The sequence below is a fragment of the Tachyglossus aculeatus genome, chromosome 11, assembly GCF_015852505.1.
Source record: "Tachyglossus aculeatus isolate mTacAcu1 chromosome 11, mTacAcu1.pri, whole genome shotgun sequence".
NCBI classification, from domain to species: domain Eukaryota; kingdom Metazoa; phylum Chordata; class Mammalia; order Monotremata; family Tachyglossidae; genus Tachyglossus; species Tachyglossus aculeatus.
Window position 1 is genome coordinate 59,463,113 of NC_052076.1, and position 17,904 is coordinate 59,481,016.

At 50.3% G+C, this 17,904-nt stretch overlaps 1 protein-coding gene across 1 annotated transcript in view; it reads left to right on the forward strand.

The window, feature by feature from the left end:
- PEPD (peptidase D) overlaps window positions 1–15,419 on the forward strand; it is a 291,828-nt gene extending 276,409 nt beyond the window's left edge. Inside the window, exons 14-15 of the mRNA XM_038754595.1 lie at window positions 10,735–10,926; window positions 14,810–15,419. Of these exons, the coding sequence (XP_038610523.1) occupies window positions 10,735–10,926; window positions 14,810–14,941 (324 nt within the window). The 3' untranslated portion in view covers window positions 14,942–15,419. The remainder of the gene's footprint in view (window positions 1–10,734; window positions 10,927–14,809) is intronic.
- The last annotated feature ends 2,485 nt before the right edge of the window (window positions 15,420–17,904 follow it).

A 17,904-nucleotide genomic window follows, 5' to 3' on the forward strand; every position in this document is an offset into this window, starting at 1 on the left:
TCTTAGCCATCTCTCAGGGACAGATCTTCCACCTGCTTTCCAAGTCCACCCCCTCCACCTGTGCCTTCAACCCACCCCTTATCATCTTATAAAAACACTTCCTCCCACTCTTCTTCCCTACTTGACTGCCATCTTCAACCACTCACTCTGGGATGACTCTTTCCTCTCTGCCTTCAAACCTGCTTTCATTTTCCTTATGCTACAGAATCTTCTCTGAACCTCAGTGTATCACCCAGCTTTTGTCCTAAAGCTCTCTCCCCTCCTTTAAACTTTTATTCAAAGTCCAATGCCAACACAAACCTTCCCGAACAGATTGTATACACCCTCTGCCTCCATCCCCACTCCTCCAGCTCTCTTCTTGACCCTCAACAATCTGGTTTCTGCCCCCTTCACTGTATTGAAACTGCTGTCTTCCTCCTCCTTGCCAAATCTAGCAGACTGTACTCCTAATCCTATTTAACTGCCTTGGATATCATGAACCACACCACTGTCTCCTGGAAACATTAACTTTGGCTTTTCTCACCTCGTTATCCTCCTAATTCTCTGAAGATTCCTTCTTAGGCTCTTTCACCAGATCTTCATCTGATTCCCTCTCCCTAAGAGTGTGTGTGTGTGTGTGTGTGTGTGTGTGTGTGTGTGTGGTGGGTTGTCCCTCAGATCTATTCTGGGTCCTCTTCTTAGTCTGCATCCACACCCTTAGGCCCTCACCTGCTCCCACGGCCTCAACTCCCATCTTGACATGAATGACTCCATCCAAATGGCCACCACACTGGTCTAGACACTTAACATGTCCTGAGTAGACTACTGCATCCGTCATACAGATTGTCTCTCTTTATTGCTGAATTGTACTTTCCAAGCACTTAGTACAGTGCTCTGAAAACAGTAAGTGCTCAATAAATAAATGAATACAGGTAAGCGCAGAAGTGCTTGGGAGATTCAGGTAGATCAGTCAATCATATTTGACTGGAAACACCACATCTGTAAATTTGAGATGAAATACTTCTCCCTCCTACTTTATCTTGTATCTTCAAAGCATTATTGAGGTCACATCTTCTCCAAGAGGCCGTCCGTGATAAAGTCCTCTTTTCTCCAGCTTGCTCTCCCTTCTACATTGCATTTTGCATGTGGATCTGTGACCTTCAGACATTGGATATTGCCTCACCCCCAACCCCACAGCACTAAATTGCTTATTCAAACTAATGTCTGTCTCCCCTTCTAAACTGTAGGCTCACTGTGGGCAAGGAATGTCTTTGCTATTTGTTTTGTACTCTCCCAAGTGCTTAGTAGAGTGTTCTGCACAGAGTAAGCATTCAATAAATACTATAGTAAGCACTTAACAAATACTACAACTATTATTATTATTGTTGCAGGGGGCTAGTTGGGGAAGCTTTTTGTTGGCATTGGGCTTTGAATAAGATTTTAAAGGAGGGGTAGAGACATGCTTTAATGAACCTGAGTAAAGAGGAGATCTCAAGTGGCAAATTTGTAGAGGTGATGGCTTGAAGACAGGAAAGCGAGGGGCAGGGTCAGCTTGAGCAGACCTGTCGGTGCAAGCTGGAGGGGAGCAAAAATGTGGTGGCATACAGAAGACCCAGCTGATAGCCTTGAACCTTAAGTTAAATATCTGTTCTTCCTCCTACTTAGACTGTGAGCCCCATGCAGGACAGGGACTGTGTCTGACCTAATTAACTTATACCTTGATAACTTGAGAAGCAGTGGTGTAGTGGCTAGAGCACAGGCCTGGGACTCAGAAGGTCATGGGTTCTAATCCTGGCTCCTCCACTTGTCTGCCATGTGACTTTGGGCAAGTCACTTCTTTGTGCCTCAGTTACCTCATCTGTAAATTGAGGATTGAGACTGTGAGCCCCACATGGGACAGGGACTGTGTCCAACCCACTTTGCTTGTATCCACCCCAGCGCTTAGTACAATGCGTGGCACATAGTAAGTGCTTAACAAATACTAAAATTATTACTACCTACCCCAGTGCTTAGAACAGTGTTTGACTCATAGTAGACACTTTGTAAATACCATGGGGAAAAAAAGCCTGATGGTGAGCCCAGATAAAAGTGGGTAGCAATTGAGGGCACTGGGTTGATCCTCTAGGAGGCAAGTGAGGTTATGGAATTGACATACAGGAAACCCATCAATCAGTCATATGTATTGAGCACTTACTGTGTGCAGAGCATTGTATTAAATGTTTGGGAGAGTACAGTTTGAGTAGATAGACATGCTCCTCGTCCACAAGGAGCTAAGTCGAGAGGAAAGAGAGACATTAAAATAAATTACAGATGTGTACATAAATGCTATGGGGCTGAGGGAGGGGTGAATAAAGGGTGCAAATTCAAGTGCAAGGGCTGTGCAGAAGGGAGAGAGAGTAGGGGAAATGAGGGCTTAGTTGGGGAAGGCCTCTTGGTGTAGATATGATTTTAATGTCTTTTATTTGAATAAGGTCTTTTTCATTATTATTATGGTATTTAAGTGTCTGCTATGTGTCAAGCACTGTTCTAAGTGCTGGGGTAGATGCAAGATGATCAGGTTGGACAGTCCCTGTCCTACATTGGACTCACTCTCTAAATAGGAGGGAGACCGGGTATTTAATCTCCATTTTACAGTTGAGGAACCTGAGACAAAGAGAAGTTAAGTGACTTGGCCGAGGCCACACAGCGAGCAATTGCAAAGGCAGGATTAGAATCCAGGTCCTCCAGGCCCATGTTCACCCATTCAATAACCATGGGGTCTCTGGGAAAGCACAAGCACCCACTGTCAATGTGGGAGCTCCCTCCCCTCTCCTCCCCGGCCTCTCTCTCCCTCAGGTCCAGGACATTTGTTCCTTTATGGCTCAGGCCACTGTTGGCTCTTATAGTGGGGGAAAAAAGAGCTGAGGTCGGTAGGGTTGAAATGGCAAGGGGTTATCTTCGGCTTTGTTTGTGCTGCATTGGAACTTTTTGATTGTTTGCTTTAGTAAACACTAAGCAGGGAGCCCAAGATTTCCACCAGATATTTTATGAAAGTATTGCCATGAACCTGCCGAGAATAAAATCCTAACTTTTTTCATCCAGATGGTGCCCCTCTCCCTGCCGTCTCCCCCCTCCGCAGGAGTCCCAGTTTCTTGGTTCCAGGGGCTGGGCTGCTCAGTTCTTCAGGGGAGGGGGAGTTGGGACAGATGCCAGCTTCCATTTCAGGTGGCCAAGCTCGTGGTACACAAGGAGGATGTGGGTGACTGTCCGCCCCAAACAAGAAATTCAGACAGTTCCACCCTCAGTCTGTCAGTCACACTTATTGAGCGCTTACTGTGTTCAGAGAACTGTACTGAGCATTTGGGAGAATATGGTATAACAATGTAACAGACATATTCCCTGCCCACAAACCCTGCAGTTCCCAGAGTCAGAAGGGCTCTAGAATGCCCTAGAGTGAAGAGATGGGGGCTTGGAAAGTGCAGGCCCACTGCCCCCAGGTCTGAGTGGACCGGCAGCGGAGAGGGACAAGCGATGGTCTTCGCTGATTCAGCCTTCCTTTCCTCTTCTCCTACTCCCTCCTGCATGGCCCTGACTTGCTGCCTTTATGCCCTGACTTGCTCCCTTTATCCATCCCGCCCACACCCAGTCCCACAGTACTTATGTACATATCTGTCATTTATTTATTTATATTGATGTCTGTCTCCCCATCTAGGCTGTAATCTCATTGCGGGCAGGAAATGTGTCTATTGTCGTACTCTCCCAAGCACTTAGTACAGTAAGAGTAAGTGTAAGTGCTCAATAAATATGATTGACTGGCTGACTGACTGAATAAGCCAATCAATGCTTTGGGTTTCACTGTGACCCCATTGGTCATCTGTTACTAGAAACGTGTAATCAAGAGCAGAGGAGTTAGAGAACTCTCGACTCCTTGGTTCCGAGAAAGCCCCCGGTGTCAGACTGACATCCATGCTGTCATGGGTCTGACTGGCCCAGTGAATATGCTCCCCTCACCTCTTTTTTTCAAAGCCACCGTTTGTGAAGGGATCGGCTTTGGGCTCTCTCTCTTCACCTCCCCAATCCCCGCCTGTTTCAAAACAGATTGGAGGATGGATTGGCCGGGTGTTTTGTTTGTTTGTTTTGCTGCCCGCTTAATTTGGACACTGATTTTGATCACAGAGTAATGAGCTCCGTTTACATAATAATCCCGTTGTTCCCGACGGGGTCCTTTCTTGCCAGAGCTTGCTGTTTCTGGTTACCTTACATGAACCAGTAATTGGAATCTGCTGTTCTTGGAGGAAAAACAATCAGAAGCGACAGCATCGTTTTCGGCATCTGGCCTTCATGTGGGAGGGGAGACCAGTTGGAAAACAGGCCTGGAACCTCAAAAGAAAGCTTCTTGGGGTTAGGATGCTTCGGTGGACGGAGAGTTATGTGAGGCCTCCCTCTGCCCTCCCTCTGCCCATCCGCCAAGCTAGCTCTCTTCCTCCCTTCAAGGCCCTGCTGAGAGCTCACCTCCTCCAGAAGGCCTTCCCAGACTGAGCCCCTTCTTTCCTCTCCCCCTCGTCCCCCTCTCCATCCCCCCATCTTACCTCCTTCCCTTCCCCACAGCACCTGTATATATGTATATATGGTTGTACATACTTATTACTCTATTTATTTATTTATTTATTTATTTTACTTGTACATTTCTATCCTACTTATTTTATTTTGTTGGTATGTTTGGTTCTGTTCTCTGTCTCCCCCTTTTAGACTGTGAGCCCACTGTTGGGTAGGGACTGTCTCTATGTGATGCCAATTTGTACTTCCCAAGCGCTTAGTACAGTGCTCTGCACATAGTAAGTGCTCAATAAATACGATTGATTGATTGATTGATTGAGGCTGCAGGGTTTTGTTTTGTTTTTTTCTGACCATCCCAAATAGAGACCCTTTAAGCTTTGAAATCACAAAATCATCAGGAGATAGATTTGCACTGTAGTTTTTTTTTTTTATGATCAGGACCAAATTTCTAGCCCTGACCTTGCTTCGGTGGACTGTTGAAGTTTGCACTGAGTCCTCCTTGTCTTTGGGTAACTGCACCCCCTTGTGGTCGATTGTGGGTACAGCTGGCTAGTTTTATTTTTTTATAATGGCATTTATTAAGCGCTTACTATGTGCAAAGCACTGTTCTAAGCGCTGGGGAGGTTACAAGGTGATCAGATTGTCCCACGGGGGGCTCACAGTCTTCATCCCATTTTACAGATGAGGGAACTGAGGCCCAGAGAAGTGAAGCGACTTGCCCAAATTCACACAGCTGACAATTGGCAGAGCCGGGATTTGAACCCATGACCTCTGACTCCAAAGCCCGGGCTCTTGCCACTGAGCCACACTGCTTCTCCTAGCAAAAAGCCTGATGAACAACACAGGCCTCTCTTTGCTCCAGAACCCCCTGGGTGAAGCCAAATGGCCTGCAGGATGGCACGTTCCCTGCTCCAGGCCACAGGCCCCCGCTTCCTGCCACTCTGGGGTTGCTGGAAGCCCTCTGAGGGGTGGAAGGATAGAGGGAGACTGGCTCATTCACAAACTGGCAAAGGAGGGAGAACTCCAGGGGCTTGGGGTTGGAGAACAGTGGAATCAGTCAAATCGGTGGTATTCCTTGAGCGCTTACTTTGTGCAGAACCCTGTTCCAATGCTTCAGGTGTGGGTCTCGAATTGTGGGGACAGGTTTCGAGCCCAAGCTCTGGACCCGTCAACCACCCCGGGGGGCTGATTCTGATCCCAAGGCAGAGTCTCTCCCTCTCCCTATTCCCCCCCAGTTTGAGGAGGAAACAGATGATCTTTGTTAACAGTGACAGAGACACCCAGCAGGATAGGAAGATGAGCAGGGTCAAAGAACAAAAGCTTGTGGAGAGGATGTGGGGAAGGGGGAAATGAGGAAAGAAAGTTGCAGGGGGGCAGTTGGGGGAGGTTACCTTAATTCACTGACTGCAGAGTGCAAGAAAAGTAAGTCTCAACTTCCCACTTAATCGTATTTATTGAGTGCTTACTCTGCAGAGCACTGTATTAAGCATTTGAGGGAGTACAGTATAACAGAGTTAGAAGAAATGGAAAAAATGTTCTCTGCCCACACAGGCTTCCTTCTCCCCTCCTTTCCGCCTCCTCTTTTTTCTTCTCCACATTTTTTCTCCTGTTCCCCTTACTGCTAGACTTAATAGCATCTTCCTTGGTTTGGGGTTGCAAAAGTTGTGCAAGAGAAAGTGGGGCAGTTATACAAAAAAAGACAGTATACTGATTCTCATTAGATGGTTAAATCGAGACTAAGGGCAGGTTCCCCAAAGTGCTTGAGCCACATTCCTGCTTGCTTGATGTGGGGGGGAGGGGGGGGCAGGGGATACTGGGGTTCACCCCTCTTCTAGTCCCTTTTTCTGAGCTGAAGGTGGCTGGGGTTTAGTTCCCAGTGTCAAAGCCTAACGGCCTGGTCATCTCCTTCCTTCCCAGCACCCCGCACCTTCAAGTGTTCTGGACTGCGGCTTTGCAGAGCCTAGGACTAGGGACAGAAGGGAGGAGAGAGTGGTTATCGAACTTCCGGTAGTAAGTGGAGCCATGGGTTCAACACTGGAGCAGAACGGGACCATCTGGTTCAGCAGGAGCGTTGCTGGCCACATTGAGCTTTCTAATGACAGTCTCCATTGCTCTTATGCCCCCTCTGCCCCCACAGCTGCTCAGAGGGGAAAGGACAGCTCCCAGGAGGCCTAATTTGCTGCTTAAAATTGCTTTTATTGGCTTGGCTGGGTAAAGCCACTACAAGTGAATCCTTCCAACCTGTGCTCCAGAGGCCATGGCTAATGGGAAACTCTTGCTTTTTTTTTTAATTTAATGGTATTTGTTAAGCCCTTACTATATGCCAAATACTGTTCTAAGCACTGGGGTAGATAGAAGAAAATCGGGTTGAACATAGTCCCTGTCCCACAGAGGGCTCACAGTCTTAATCCCCATTTTACAGATGAGGGAACTGAGGTACAGAGAAGTTAAGTGACTTTCCCAAGGTCACACAGGGGACAAGTGTCAGACCCGGAATTAGAAGCCAGATCCTTCAGACTTAGGCCCGTGTTCTTTTCACTAGGCCATGCTGCTTCTCCCTTTAGACCGTAAGCTCGTTGTGGGCAGAGAATGGGTCAGTTAATATATCGTACTCTCCCAAGTGCTTGATACAGCACTCTGCGCATAATACATTCTCATTAAGTACGGTTGACTGACTGACTGCCTTTAACAGCCCCAAAGAAGTCAAGGCAAGAGTCCTGTCCAGGGCACTTTAGCATTCTTCCAGGACTTGGCATCCCCTCCCCCTTTGCCCCTGATTTCCTCATCTGAAGTATAATAATAATAATAATAATAATGATGGCAATTATTAAGCGCTTAGTATGTGCAAAGCACTGTTCTAAGCACTGGGGAGTTTACAAGGTGATCAGGTGGACCCACAGGGGGCCCACAGTCTTAATCCCCATTTTACAGATGAGGTAACTGAGGCACAGAGAAGTTAAGTGACTTGCCCAAAGTCACACAGCTGACAAGTGGCAGAGCCGGGATTTGAACCGATGACCTCTGACTCCAAAGCCCGTGTGATCTTCCCCACCGCCACTGCCCTGTGTTTCTCCCAGGAGAGAGGAGAGCCCAGACCAGAGCTGGGCCGGTGACTTGGTGGGAGTGTGGTTCTGGGTGGATGTGGAAGGGAGAGAGAGGAGAGGAAGCAGCATGGTGTATTGGATAGAGTATGGGCCTGGGAGTTAGAAGGTCATGAGTTCTAATGCCTACTCCACCACTTGTCCACTGTGTGACCTTGAGTAAGTCACTTCACTACTCTGTGCCTCAGTGACTTTATCTGTAAAATGGGATTAGGATTGAGAGCTCCATGTGGGACAGGGACTGTGTCCAACCCAGTTTGCTTGTATCCACCCCAAGCACTTAGTACAGTGCCTGGCACAGAGTAAGCGTTTAACAAATACCACAGTAATAATAAAAAAAAATGGAGCATGAGACACGGACAGGGAGAGGCAGGGCCCTCGGAGCTGGGGGGGGCCTGGGGATTGACCTCTGTCCTCCCACTCCCACCCCTTGGATGAGGTCTCTGGACTTCAGGCCTGAGACAGAACCCCGCTCCCCTAGGGGTGTGGTGAGGGGAGATCCTGGGACTGGGGTGATTCTGTCTGGGAATGAGGAGGTGAGGTCTTTAAAGGTTGCCCTGCTGGCTGGCTCTGCCATGCCAGCTTGTGCGCTCGCAGAAACTCAGGGTATGGACTGGGCTGGGCCCCAGGGAGGAGGAGGAAGAGAGGAGGGTGGTGAGAGGTGGCAGTGTCTGAAGGTGGAGGAAAACCAGGGCCCCGCAGACCCAAACGAGAGACCAGGTGGATTTTGTGTGACCTAGTGGATAGCGCATGGGCTTGGGAGTCAGAAGGCTTCTAATCTCAGCTCCACCACTTGTCTGCTGGGCAAATCAATCAATCAATCAATCAATCGTATTTATTGAGCGCTTACTGTGTGCAGAGCACTGTACTAAGCGCTTAAATCACTTCACTTCCCTGTGCCTCAGTTCCCGCATCTGTAAAATGGGGATTAAGACTGTGAGTCCTATGTGGGACAGGGACTGTGTCCAACCCAATTACATTGTATCTACCCCAGTGCTTAGAACAGATCCTGGCACATAGTAAGTGCTTAACAAATACCACAGTTAGTGTTTTATTATTGTGGCTATTATTTTTCCTCCCTGCCGTCCGTTTGCAGAGCCTGGGACCCTGAAGGGCACAGGGTGGAGCAAGAGAAGCCTTGGGGATACCCCCACCCCCCCCCAACACACACACACACGCACACGCACACACACGCACACACTGCCCCCGGCCAAGCTGGAGACCCCATGGTCCAGGGGGCCCACGGTCCCAGGCGTCCGGAGCCGGAAGGAAATTCGCGGGAGCCGGGAGAGGCAGCAGGGCAGGCGGGAGCGAGCTGTCCACCCAGAGCACTAAATCTGAAACTCTCATCACTCCACTGTTTATCCCCGGGGCTCGCTGGGAAGATGAGGCCAGAGTCCCGGCGGACTGTGGAGCTGCAGGAGAGGCGTTGAAGGGGAGAGCATTTTATTGGTCCAGATGTTGCAAGGCCTGGCACGGTGGGGCGCGGGGAGAGCAAACAAATGTCGTCAGCCAGGCTCCTCAACCTTCCCTGATCCGTCTCCGCTCCGGCCAAGTGTGCCCTCCCAAGGCCGAGGGGATTTTTCCCTTCTCTCGTGAACGGGGGAGGGGGACAGTCTGCCAGTCGGGGCTCGATGGGGCTAACTTGGTTTGCACTCGAGTTGAGCGGCACGGCTCTGGCAAACCGCCCTGATCCTAAATGGGATTGGTTCTCCATGGTCACTGCTGGGAAGTGGCCCCGGGAAAGAGTTGTTGCAAAACATCCCCCTTATACACCGTTTAACCCTCGCCGCCCCCCGGGTTTGTTTCCGGGTGGGCTGAGGCTCGGGACAGCACTGTTCCTCTGCTCAACACTCTCAGAAGAGCAGCAATCCTGAGTCAATCCAGAGGAAACTGTGTGGCCTAGTGGAGAGAGCACAGGCTTGGGAGTCAGGAGGACCTGGATTCTAATCCTGCCTCTGTCACTTATCTGCTGTGTCACTTTGAGCAAGTCACTTCACTTCTCTGTGCCTCAGTTCCCTCATCTGTAAAATGGGGATTAAAAATGTGAGCCCCTTATGGGACATGGACTGTGTCCGATCTGCTTACATTGTATCTAGCCCAGTGTTTACTATAGTTCTTAACAGATACCATTTAAAAAAAACATAAGGAAAAGAAATGGCTTCCTGATCTGGTGGGGAAGAAAAAAAGAGCTGGGATTCGTATGTTCTAGTCCCGGCTACTAATAATTGTGGTGTTGCTTAAGTTCTTATTATGTGCCCAACACTGGGGTAAAGACAACATAAGCAGATGGGACACAGCCCCGTCCCACGTGAGGCTCACAGTCTGAGGGGGAGGGAGAACAGGTATTGAATCCCCACTTGACAGATGAGGAAACTGAGACCCAGAAGAGTTAAGTGACTTGTGCAAGGTCACACAGGGGACAAAGCTGGAATTAGAACACAGGTCTCCTGGCTCCCAGGCCCAAGCTTCCTCCATTAGGCCACACCAGCTCCACAGCTTCTTTACTGTGTGACCTACCACGTGTCCTCTAGACTATTAGCTCATTGTGGTCAGAGAATGTGTCCGTAATATTGTTGTGTTGTACTCTCCCAAGCACTTAGTACAGTGCTGTAACACAGTAAGCACTCACTAAAGACAAGTGATCGATTGATTGATTGATGTACCTTCTCTGGGCCTGGTCCTAACCCAGAGGAGCCAGAGAACCTGAGTTCTAATCCCAGCTCTGGTGCTTTTTTTTTTTCAACTGATATTTGTTAAGTGCTTACTGTGTGCCAGGCACTGTTAAAAGCACTGGGGTAGATACAAGCTAATCAGATTTAATACAGTCCATGTTCCACATAGGGCTCGCAGTCTTAATCCCCATTTAACAGATGAGGTGACTGAGACATAGAGAACTGAAGTGATTTGCCCAAGCTCACACAGTGGACAAGTGGGCTCCCAGGTCCTTTGGTTCACTGTGTGATGGACCCCAATCCATGTACCCTCTCTGAGCGTGGGCAGGCAATGGGGGTGGAGGAGGCTGCTTTGGGCAGGTGGGTTGGGTGGGGAAGGAGGAGGAGGAGCTCAGTGAAGGTGGCAGAGTGGTGACCGGAGGCTGGCATGGTGTCTTTCCCAGGGCGTGGATCGCATTGAGGAGCCTGGCCTCCGGAGCCTGCGGACGGCGCGCCAGCTGGAGGCGGGCATGGTGCTCACTGTGGAGCCGGGCATCTACTTCATAGACCATCTGCTGGACCAGGCTCTCAAGACCCCGGCCCAGGCCTGCTTCATTGACGACGCCGTGTTGCGCCGCTTCCGAGGATTCGGTGGGGTGAGTGCCCTTTTGGGTGGAGGCGGGGCACAACCGTGCTCGCTCGGGGAGGAGAGGGTGGGAGCATTCCTTGACAAGGGGGTTCCTTGGTAGGCTGTTTTGTGACCAGGGCCCAGTGGGCTGGGAGAGTAGGGCCAGCCTGGCACAGTTCATCCCTGCAGAGGGTCGGAGTTCTTTCCAATGCACCAGGGCTCGGCAGGGGCACAGCTAACTAGCTGGAGGGTCCCGTCTTGCTCCTCCAGCCATGACAGGACTAGATCCTGCTCCCCTGGCCCTTTCAATGACAGACACAGAGGGTCCCATCCTTCTCCCCTGTCTATGGCAGGGCTGGACACAAAGGGCCCTGTCCTGCCTCCCCAGCCGTGGCAGTGACTAAGGCAGAACGTCCCAGCCTTTTCCCCCAGCCGAGAAGGGGCAGGAAGCGGAGGGTCCCCTGCCCCTCATTCCCTCTTTCTCTCTTCCGAACAAGCAAGGTGACAGAGCATACAATCTTCTTCTCCCCCCGAGGTGTGACCTTCCCAGGCAATAGGGACTTTGGCCTTTGCTGAATCACCTGCCAAGGTTTTGCTGGTTATCTCCCGGTTCTGTTGGTTTAGGGGCCGGGAGCACTGGCCGGGATGCTGGTAAATCAGTCAGTCTTGACCTGGACCTGGAAGGTCCAGCCTCGGCCATTGGCACCTCGATATGGTTCCCAGTTCAGCCTGCAGGGGGATGCCCGCTTAAAATCCTCTCCAGTCTCCTTCCCACTTTGCGAGAGCTGTTCTCCCTGGCTTCCTGCTGACCTCCCTCCTCCTCCCTGGCCTCCTTCCCCTTCTCCCCGTCCCCAGGTGATGTTCCCAATTGCAGGGCTGGACTGACCCTCAGGGAAACCTCCCAGGAGATTCCTTGGAGTCATGTCCCCTGTGGGCTGGCTCCGGGCTCTGTGCCAATGGGCAGAGGCCTGCTCCTCAGGGCGAGGGAGGGGAGCGGCAGTAGCATAGAGACGCTTCTGCTCCTTCAACTCCCTCCCCACTTGTAAATGATTCTGCCAGAATTGGCAGGTGGCTCCGCCATCCTCTGGTCATATCCCTGCGGGCATGTCCCTCCCGGGGTCTGCACTTAAACCTCCCAGCCTCCTCCTGGCCTCAGGGCATGACCATGCTGACCTCTGCCCCTGTCCCTGTGGTCATGTCCCTTCCAGCCCCAGGGCATGACCCTCCCGGCCTCTAGGCATGACCCTGCTGGTCTATGGCTTTGTCCCTGCTGGCCTGTGTTCATGTCCCTGACCCACTCAGCCTCTGGGCATGACTCTGCCAGCCTCTACTGTCCTCTTGCCCAGGAGTTCTTTCACCACAGCCTGGATTGGAGAGCTCAAGGAAAGGGCAGGTTAGAGCAAGGGTCTACAGGTTTCCTGTGCCTGGAACGCTCAATCTAGGGCTCACCAGGCCTTGGGGGAGCCAACGCTGGCCTGACTGATCAGTGCCTCCTCTCCTCTCCACTGCTCTTGCTCCCAAAGGGCTCTAGGGACAGAGGTGGTCAGTCCCTGATGTCATTAGGTGCGAAGTGAAACAGAGGGGACCATCCTGCTTGTCCAGTGCCTGCCCCAGGGGGGTTATTTTCTCCCCTTGGAGAGGTGAAATCCTCAGGCACTGCCCCAGTCTCCAAAAGGTCACATCAAGAAGCCAAAGCTGGAGCTTGGGCACCAGGTGGGACCCTCACCTAGTGGGTCTGCCTGGTGTATGGGGATGGCTCAGCGTCTTTCTCCTGACAGCTGGTTGGCTGCCCCTTCCGCCGGGAGCCAGGAGGGAGTGGACCCGAGGGGCCCAGGGGAGTTGAGGGTCACGCCGATGGCCTTGAAATCCCAGGAGCCCTATCAGGGCATATGGACTTTGAATCCATGTGAAGTCTGAAATCCAGAGAGTGCTGATTAGCCAGACGAAGGGAAACTGAGGCCACCCATGACAGTCACAGGCTTAGATGGCCAACCCCATCTACAGAGAAGCAGTGTGAGTCAGTGGAAAGGGCCCGGGCTTTGGAGTCAGAGGTCATGAGTTCAAATCCCGGGTCTGGCAATTGTCAGGTGTGTGACTTCGGGCAAGTCACTTAACTTCTCTGGGCCTCAGTTACCTCATCTGTAAAATGGAGATTAAGACTGTGAGCCCGCTGTGGGACAACCTAATCACCTTGTAACCTCCCCAGCGCTTAGAACAGTACTTTGCATATAGTAAGTGCTTAATAAATGCTATTATTATATTATTATTATACCTGCCTTCCTGTTACTAACATGCTCCCAGTTTGTTCAGCAACTGGAAGTTGTTATGTTTAAGTTATCATAGTCACCTTTTACCGATGGTGCTGACTGAGCACCTACTGTGCGCAGAGCATTGTGCTGATGGTTGGGAAGAGTACAACTGACATCAAGGAGCCCCCAGTCTTAAGGTTTTCACTGTGGCAAGGATAACTGTTGTCCAGATCGCTGTGATGGCCACAAGGGGCCTCCTGCTCTTTTGCCCTCGGCCCGGGCAAACTGGATTCTTTGAGCTGGTCTCACATGGAGAAATAGCCCACAAGGCCCAGCCTCGACTCTGACCCTGGACTTGGGGAGAGGGAAGCCCTGGGACATTGGTGATTTGCAAATGCCAAAGGGCTTTTCTTAGGCCCTGAGGGGCTGCTTGAGTTGGGGGGGCGGAGGGAGGGGGTTGCCTCATGCTGGGCAGGACTGCCAGAAAACGGGTGGTTCTCACTGTGACCCAGGAGCCATGCAGATGAGATCCGGTGGGAATGGCCGGCTGCCTGCAGCCAGCCTGCTAGACGCCCAAGGCAGAAGGTGGGCGGGTGGGTTTCCTTTGATTCCGCCGACATAATACCTGAATTACGCAAGCAGCTGGCAAGCCACAGTTTTGTATTTAATCAAGGGAGGGGGCTTATCTAGGGGGAGTCAGTGGATCGTTTTGAAAGTAGTACTGTGAGGCCCAGCTTTATTTTCAAGTGTAAGCTATGGGAGGCCTTAGAGAAGTAGTGTTGCCTAGTGGATCGAGCCTGGGCTTGGAAGTCAAGACCTGGGTTCTAATCCCAGCTCCGCCATTTCACTGCTCTGTGACCTTGGGCAAGTCACTTCACTTCTCTGTGCCTCAGTTACCTCATCTGTAAAATGGAGAGTAAGAATGTGAGCCCCTTGTGGGACATGGACTGTGTCCAAATTGATTAACTTGTATCAGCCCCAGTGCTCAGAACAGTGCCTGGCACATAGTAAGTGCTTAACAGACACCATTTTTTTTTTAAAAAAAGGCCAGAAACGAGTGCAACAACAGTGATGGGGGGAGCTGGAAGTGATCTTGAGTGGGGCTTCCCAGGATTTTCATGCTAAAGTGGCTCTTAGTGCGGCTGCCAGCAGAGCCCTGATAAGTGAGGCAGGCTGTGGTTGTGCAGGAAGATCGGCACACCACTGATGTGCAGGCAAAAGAAGGGGGGAAAGAAAAAAGGAAAAATCAAACTTCCTGCTTGCAATTTTACTTAATCCAGCAGCGTTTTCTGGAGCAGGGGGAGGGGTGAAGGCCCACTCTCCAGAGATCCCTGCTAGGAAAGGGAGTTTAGGAGTTGACCAACCAGAAATGTCCATTCTAACAGCTCTCGAGACTGCCCACTTTCCTTCCCCCTGGACAGTGCCACCCAGCAGCCCCACCCTCCCCTCTCCCTCCCACAGGCCAGGATCTCATGGCTTTACTGGGAACTGAGACCTCAGGCTCACAGAAGGGACCACCAAGCTGGGTGGCCCAAGTTTATGCGAAAAATGTCCAGGGATCTTTTATATATTCTGGCCCAGGCCTCCCTTCAGGCAGTTCAAGTGGAGCAGGTTTGACAATCAAGTGAAAGACCTCCTCTCCCCTGTCTGCCCGGGTCCCAGGTGCGCATTGAGGAGGACATCGCTGTCACTGCCACAGGCATGGAGCTGCTCACATGTGTGCCCCGCACTGTGGAAGAAATCGAAGCATTCATGGCTGACGCCAAGGTGACCTCCAAGTCCTTCGCTACTTAATGCGGCTAAGAAGTCACAAGTCCACAGCCCCGTTTGCCAGTGTGGCTGCTCCCTCTCTCCCTGGCACTGTAGCCCTCAGCAGCCTCTTGCAGCCAGCAGAATCAGCTAGATGCTAGACTGGCGGCGGGAGCCCAGCACTGGACTGGCACTCTTACCCGTTGCCCCAGATTTTTGCCTATTGAAATCAACACTGCAGTATTTTCTACTGTCCAGTGCTAATGCCAGATTTCTATTGCTGTGTACCTGCCAAGACCCCCACCACCCCTCTGAGTTCAGCGTCATACTTGCTTTCCCTAAATCGGGTGGAACTGGGACGAGGGTGATTTAACGCTGATTTAAAGACCAAGTAACCCCCATAGAGAGTAACCTCCTTTGTCCTGCCCATGCCCCCAAGAATCAGTGCTATTGTCAATCCTTTGCTTTTGTACCCATTTCAGGACTCAAATTCAATTTGCATTAAAAATTGTCTTTAAATTTCTCCTCTTTCCTTCTCGTTGTTTGTCTAACAACCCTTTTTCATCGCTTCCCTATGGGCAACGTCCTCGCCTCTGTAGGAGTCCTTGTCAAACCGCTCACGCGGATCTGGCAGCAGTGTGACTTAGTGGAATGAGCATGGTGGCCAGGGTTCTAATTCTAGCCCCTGACTGGCCGTGTGACCGCAGACAAGTCACTTAGCATTTCTGGACTGTTGCAGTTTCTTCATCTGTAAGATGGGGGAAAAAAAATGCCGGTCTCTCTGAGATGTTGTGAGGAAAAAATGGTAAGTAATGCAAAAAGTGCTTGAAAAGAATAAGGTATTATCCTCCATAAAAATCAATATTGATACCAATGCACGGTCATGAAAGTGGTTAGCAAATGCTGCTATATTCAAAATGTCATTTTAGCTAAAGATGTTTCCGGAAAGTAGCTAAGAGCCAAAAGTGTAACCAGACCAGTCTCTTGTTATAATAGAGCAGGTCTGATGCTGCTCAGATTTTCAGCTGGGACGACTGCCTTCTCAAGATGACAGCCCCACTCCTTGACCCACTTGGCAAGCAGGTAATCAATATTTAGCTTCAGTAAGACAAACTGGGATTCTGAGAACTGTGGGCTGAATTGCGTTCTCCCTGGGGGGCAGGCTGCCAAGAGTTTGGGGGGGTCTTTGTGTGCTTAGCGGGGGTAGGGGAGTGGTAAATCTCCTGGCAGCTGGAGTTCTGGCCCCAAGCCACTCTATAGCTTGAGGACCGGCGTCTGGTTTTCCAAACCCTCAGCCCTGATGGTGGGAGCAGCAGCAGGCTTTAGTCCATCAGCCTGCAAGGGGCGAAGTGTAAGTCGATGATGGCACTTTGAACATCTCTGTGAGCTAAGATGCTGCCGCTACAATCATCTCTCTCAACTGGTCACTTGCTTTGGCCCATCTCATGGGATTTTAAGAAACCACTTGGGGATGAACAGCACCAAGACTGTAATCATGGTAGGGCCAAGAGTGTGTTCAGGATTTGCATGACCATTGTTCCCTCCTATTGCAGAACAGGTTGGTAGAAGACAGAGTTTATTGTGCTTGGGTATGTATGTAACAGCACATACCCTTCTTTAGCGTTATCCTTAACTCATCTCTCTCATTCAACCCACATATTCAGTCTATCACTAAATCTTGTCAGTTCAGCCTTCACAACACTGCTGAAATCTACCCTTTCCTCTCCATTCAAACTGCTACCACGTTAATCCAAGCACTTATCCTATTCTGCCTTGATTACTCTATCAGCCTCCTTGCTGATGTCCCCGACTCCTGTCTCTCCCCACTCCAGTCCATACCTCACTCTGTTGGGACAGATTATTTTCCTACAGAAATGTTCAGTCCATGTTTCCCCAATCCCCAAAAACCTCCACTGGTTGCCCATCCACCTCTGTATCCAACAGAAACTCCTTACCATCGGCTTTAAAGCACGCAATCACTTTGTACCCTCTTACCCCACCCACACTGCTTTCCTACTACAACCCAGCCTGTATGCTTCACTCTAATGCCAACCTACTCACTGTACCTTGATTTCATCAACCTCACCACCAACCTCTCACCTACCACCTGTCCCTGGCCTGGAATGTCTTCCTCCTTCTTATCTGACACACAATGACTCTCCTCATCTTCAAAGTCTTATTGAAGGCACATCTCCTTCAAGAGGCCTTCCCTAAGCCCTCATTTCGTTTTTTCCCCACTGCCTTCTGCCCCGCTCTGATTTGCTCCCTTTATTCACCCCTCCCTCAGCCACACAGCACTTAGAGAGGGCTCTACAGGTTACTAGCATCGCCTAGCACCTTGGCATGGAAGGGCCAAAGCACATGGCACATTTTAAGCCAAAAGAGAGGAAATTTGTTTTCTAAAATCCATTTTTGCCCTGCAAGAGGGAAATGTTGGCTGTCCCACTGGAGAGACTGAGAGGTGGCATGGCCTAGTGGATAAAGCACAGGCCTGGGAGTCAGAGGACCTGGGTTCTAGTCCCACCTTCACCACTTGTATGCTGTGACCTTGGGCAAGTCACTTAACTTCTCTGTGCCTGTTATTTTATCTGTAAAATGGGGATTAAGACTGTGAGTTGCATGTGGGACATGGGCTGTGTCCACCCTGATTAGCTTTTATCTACCTACCCCAATGCTTACAATAGCACCTGGTATGTAGTAAACACTTAAGAAATACCATAAAAAATAAGTGTCCAAGCCTATTTGCTTGTATCCACCCTAGTGCTTAGTCCAGTGCCTGGCACATAGCGCTTAACAAATACCATAATAATAATAATAATAGAGTGGACTTTTCTTGGTCCCAGCCTCTCTCTTGACCAGCAGTTTTCTCTTAATACAATTTTTTTTATTATTATGACTATATCCCAAGTGCTGTAAGCTCCTTGTGAGCAGAATTTGTGACCACCACCTCTATGGTATTGTACTTGTCCAAGCACTTTAGTACAGTGCTCTGCACAAAGCAAGCACTC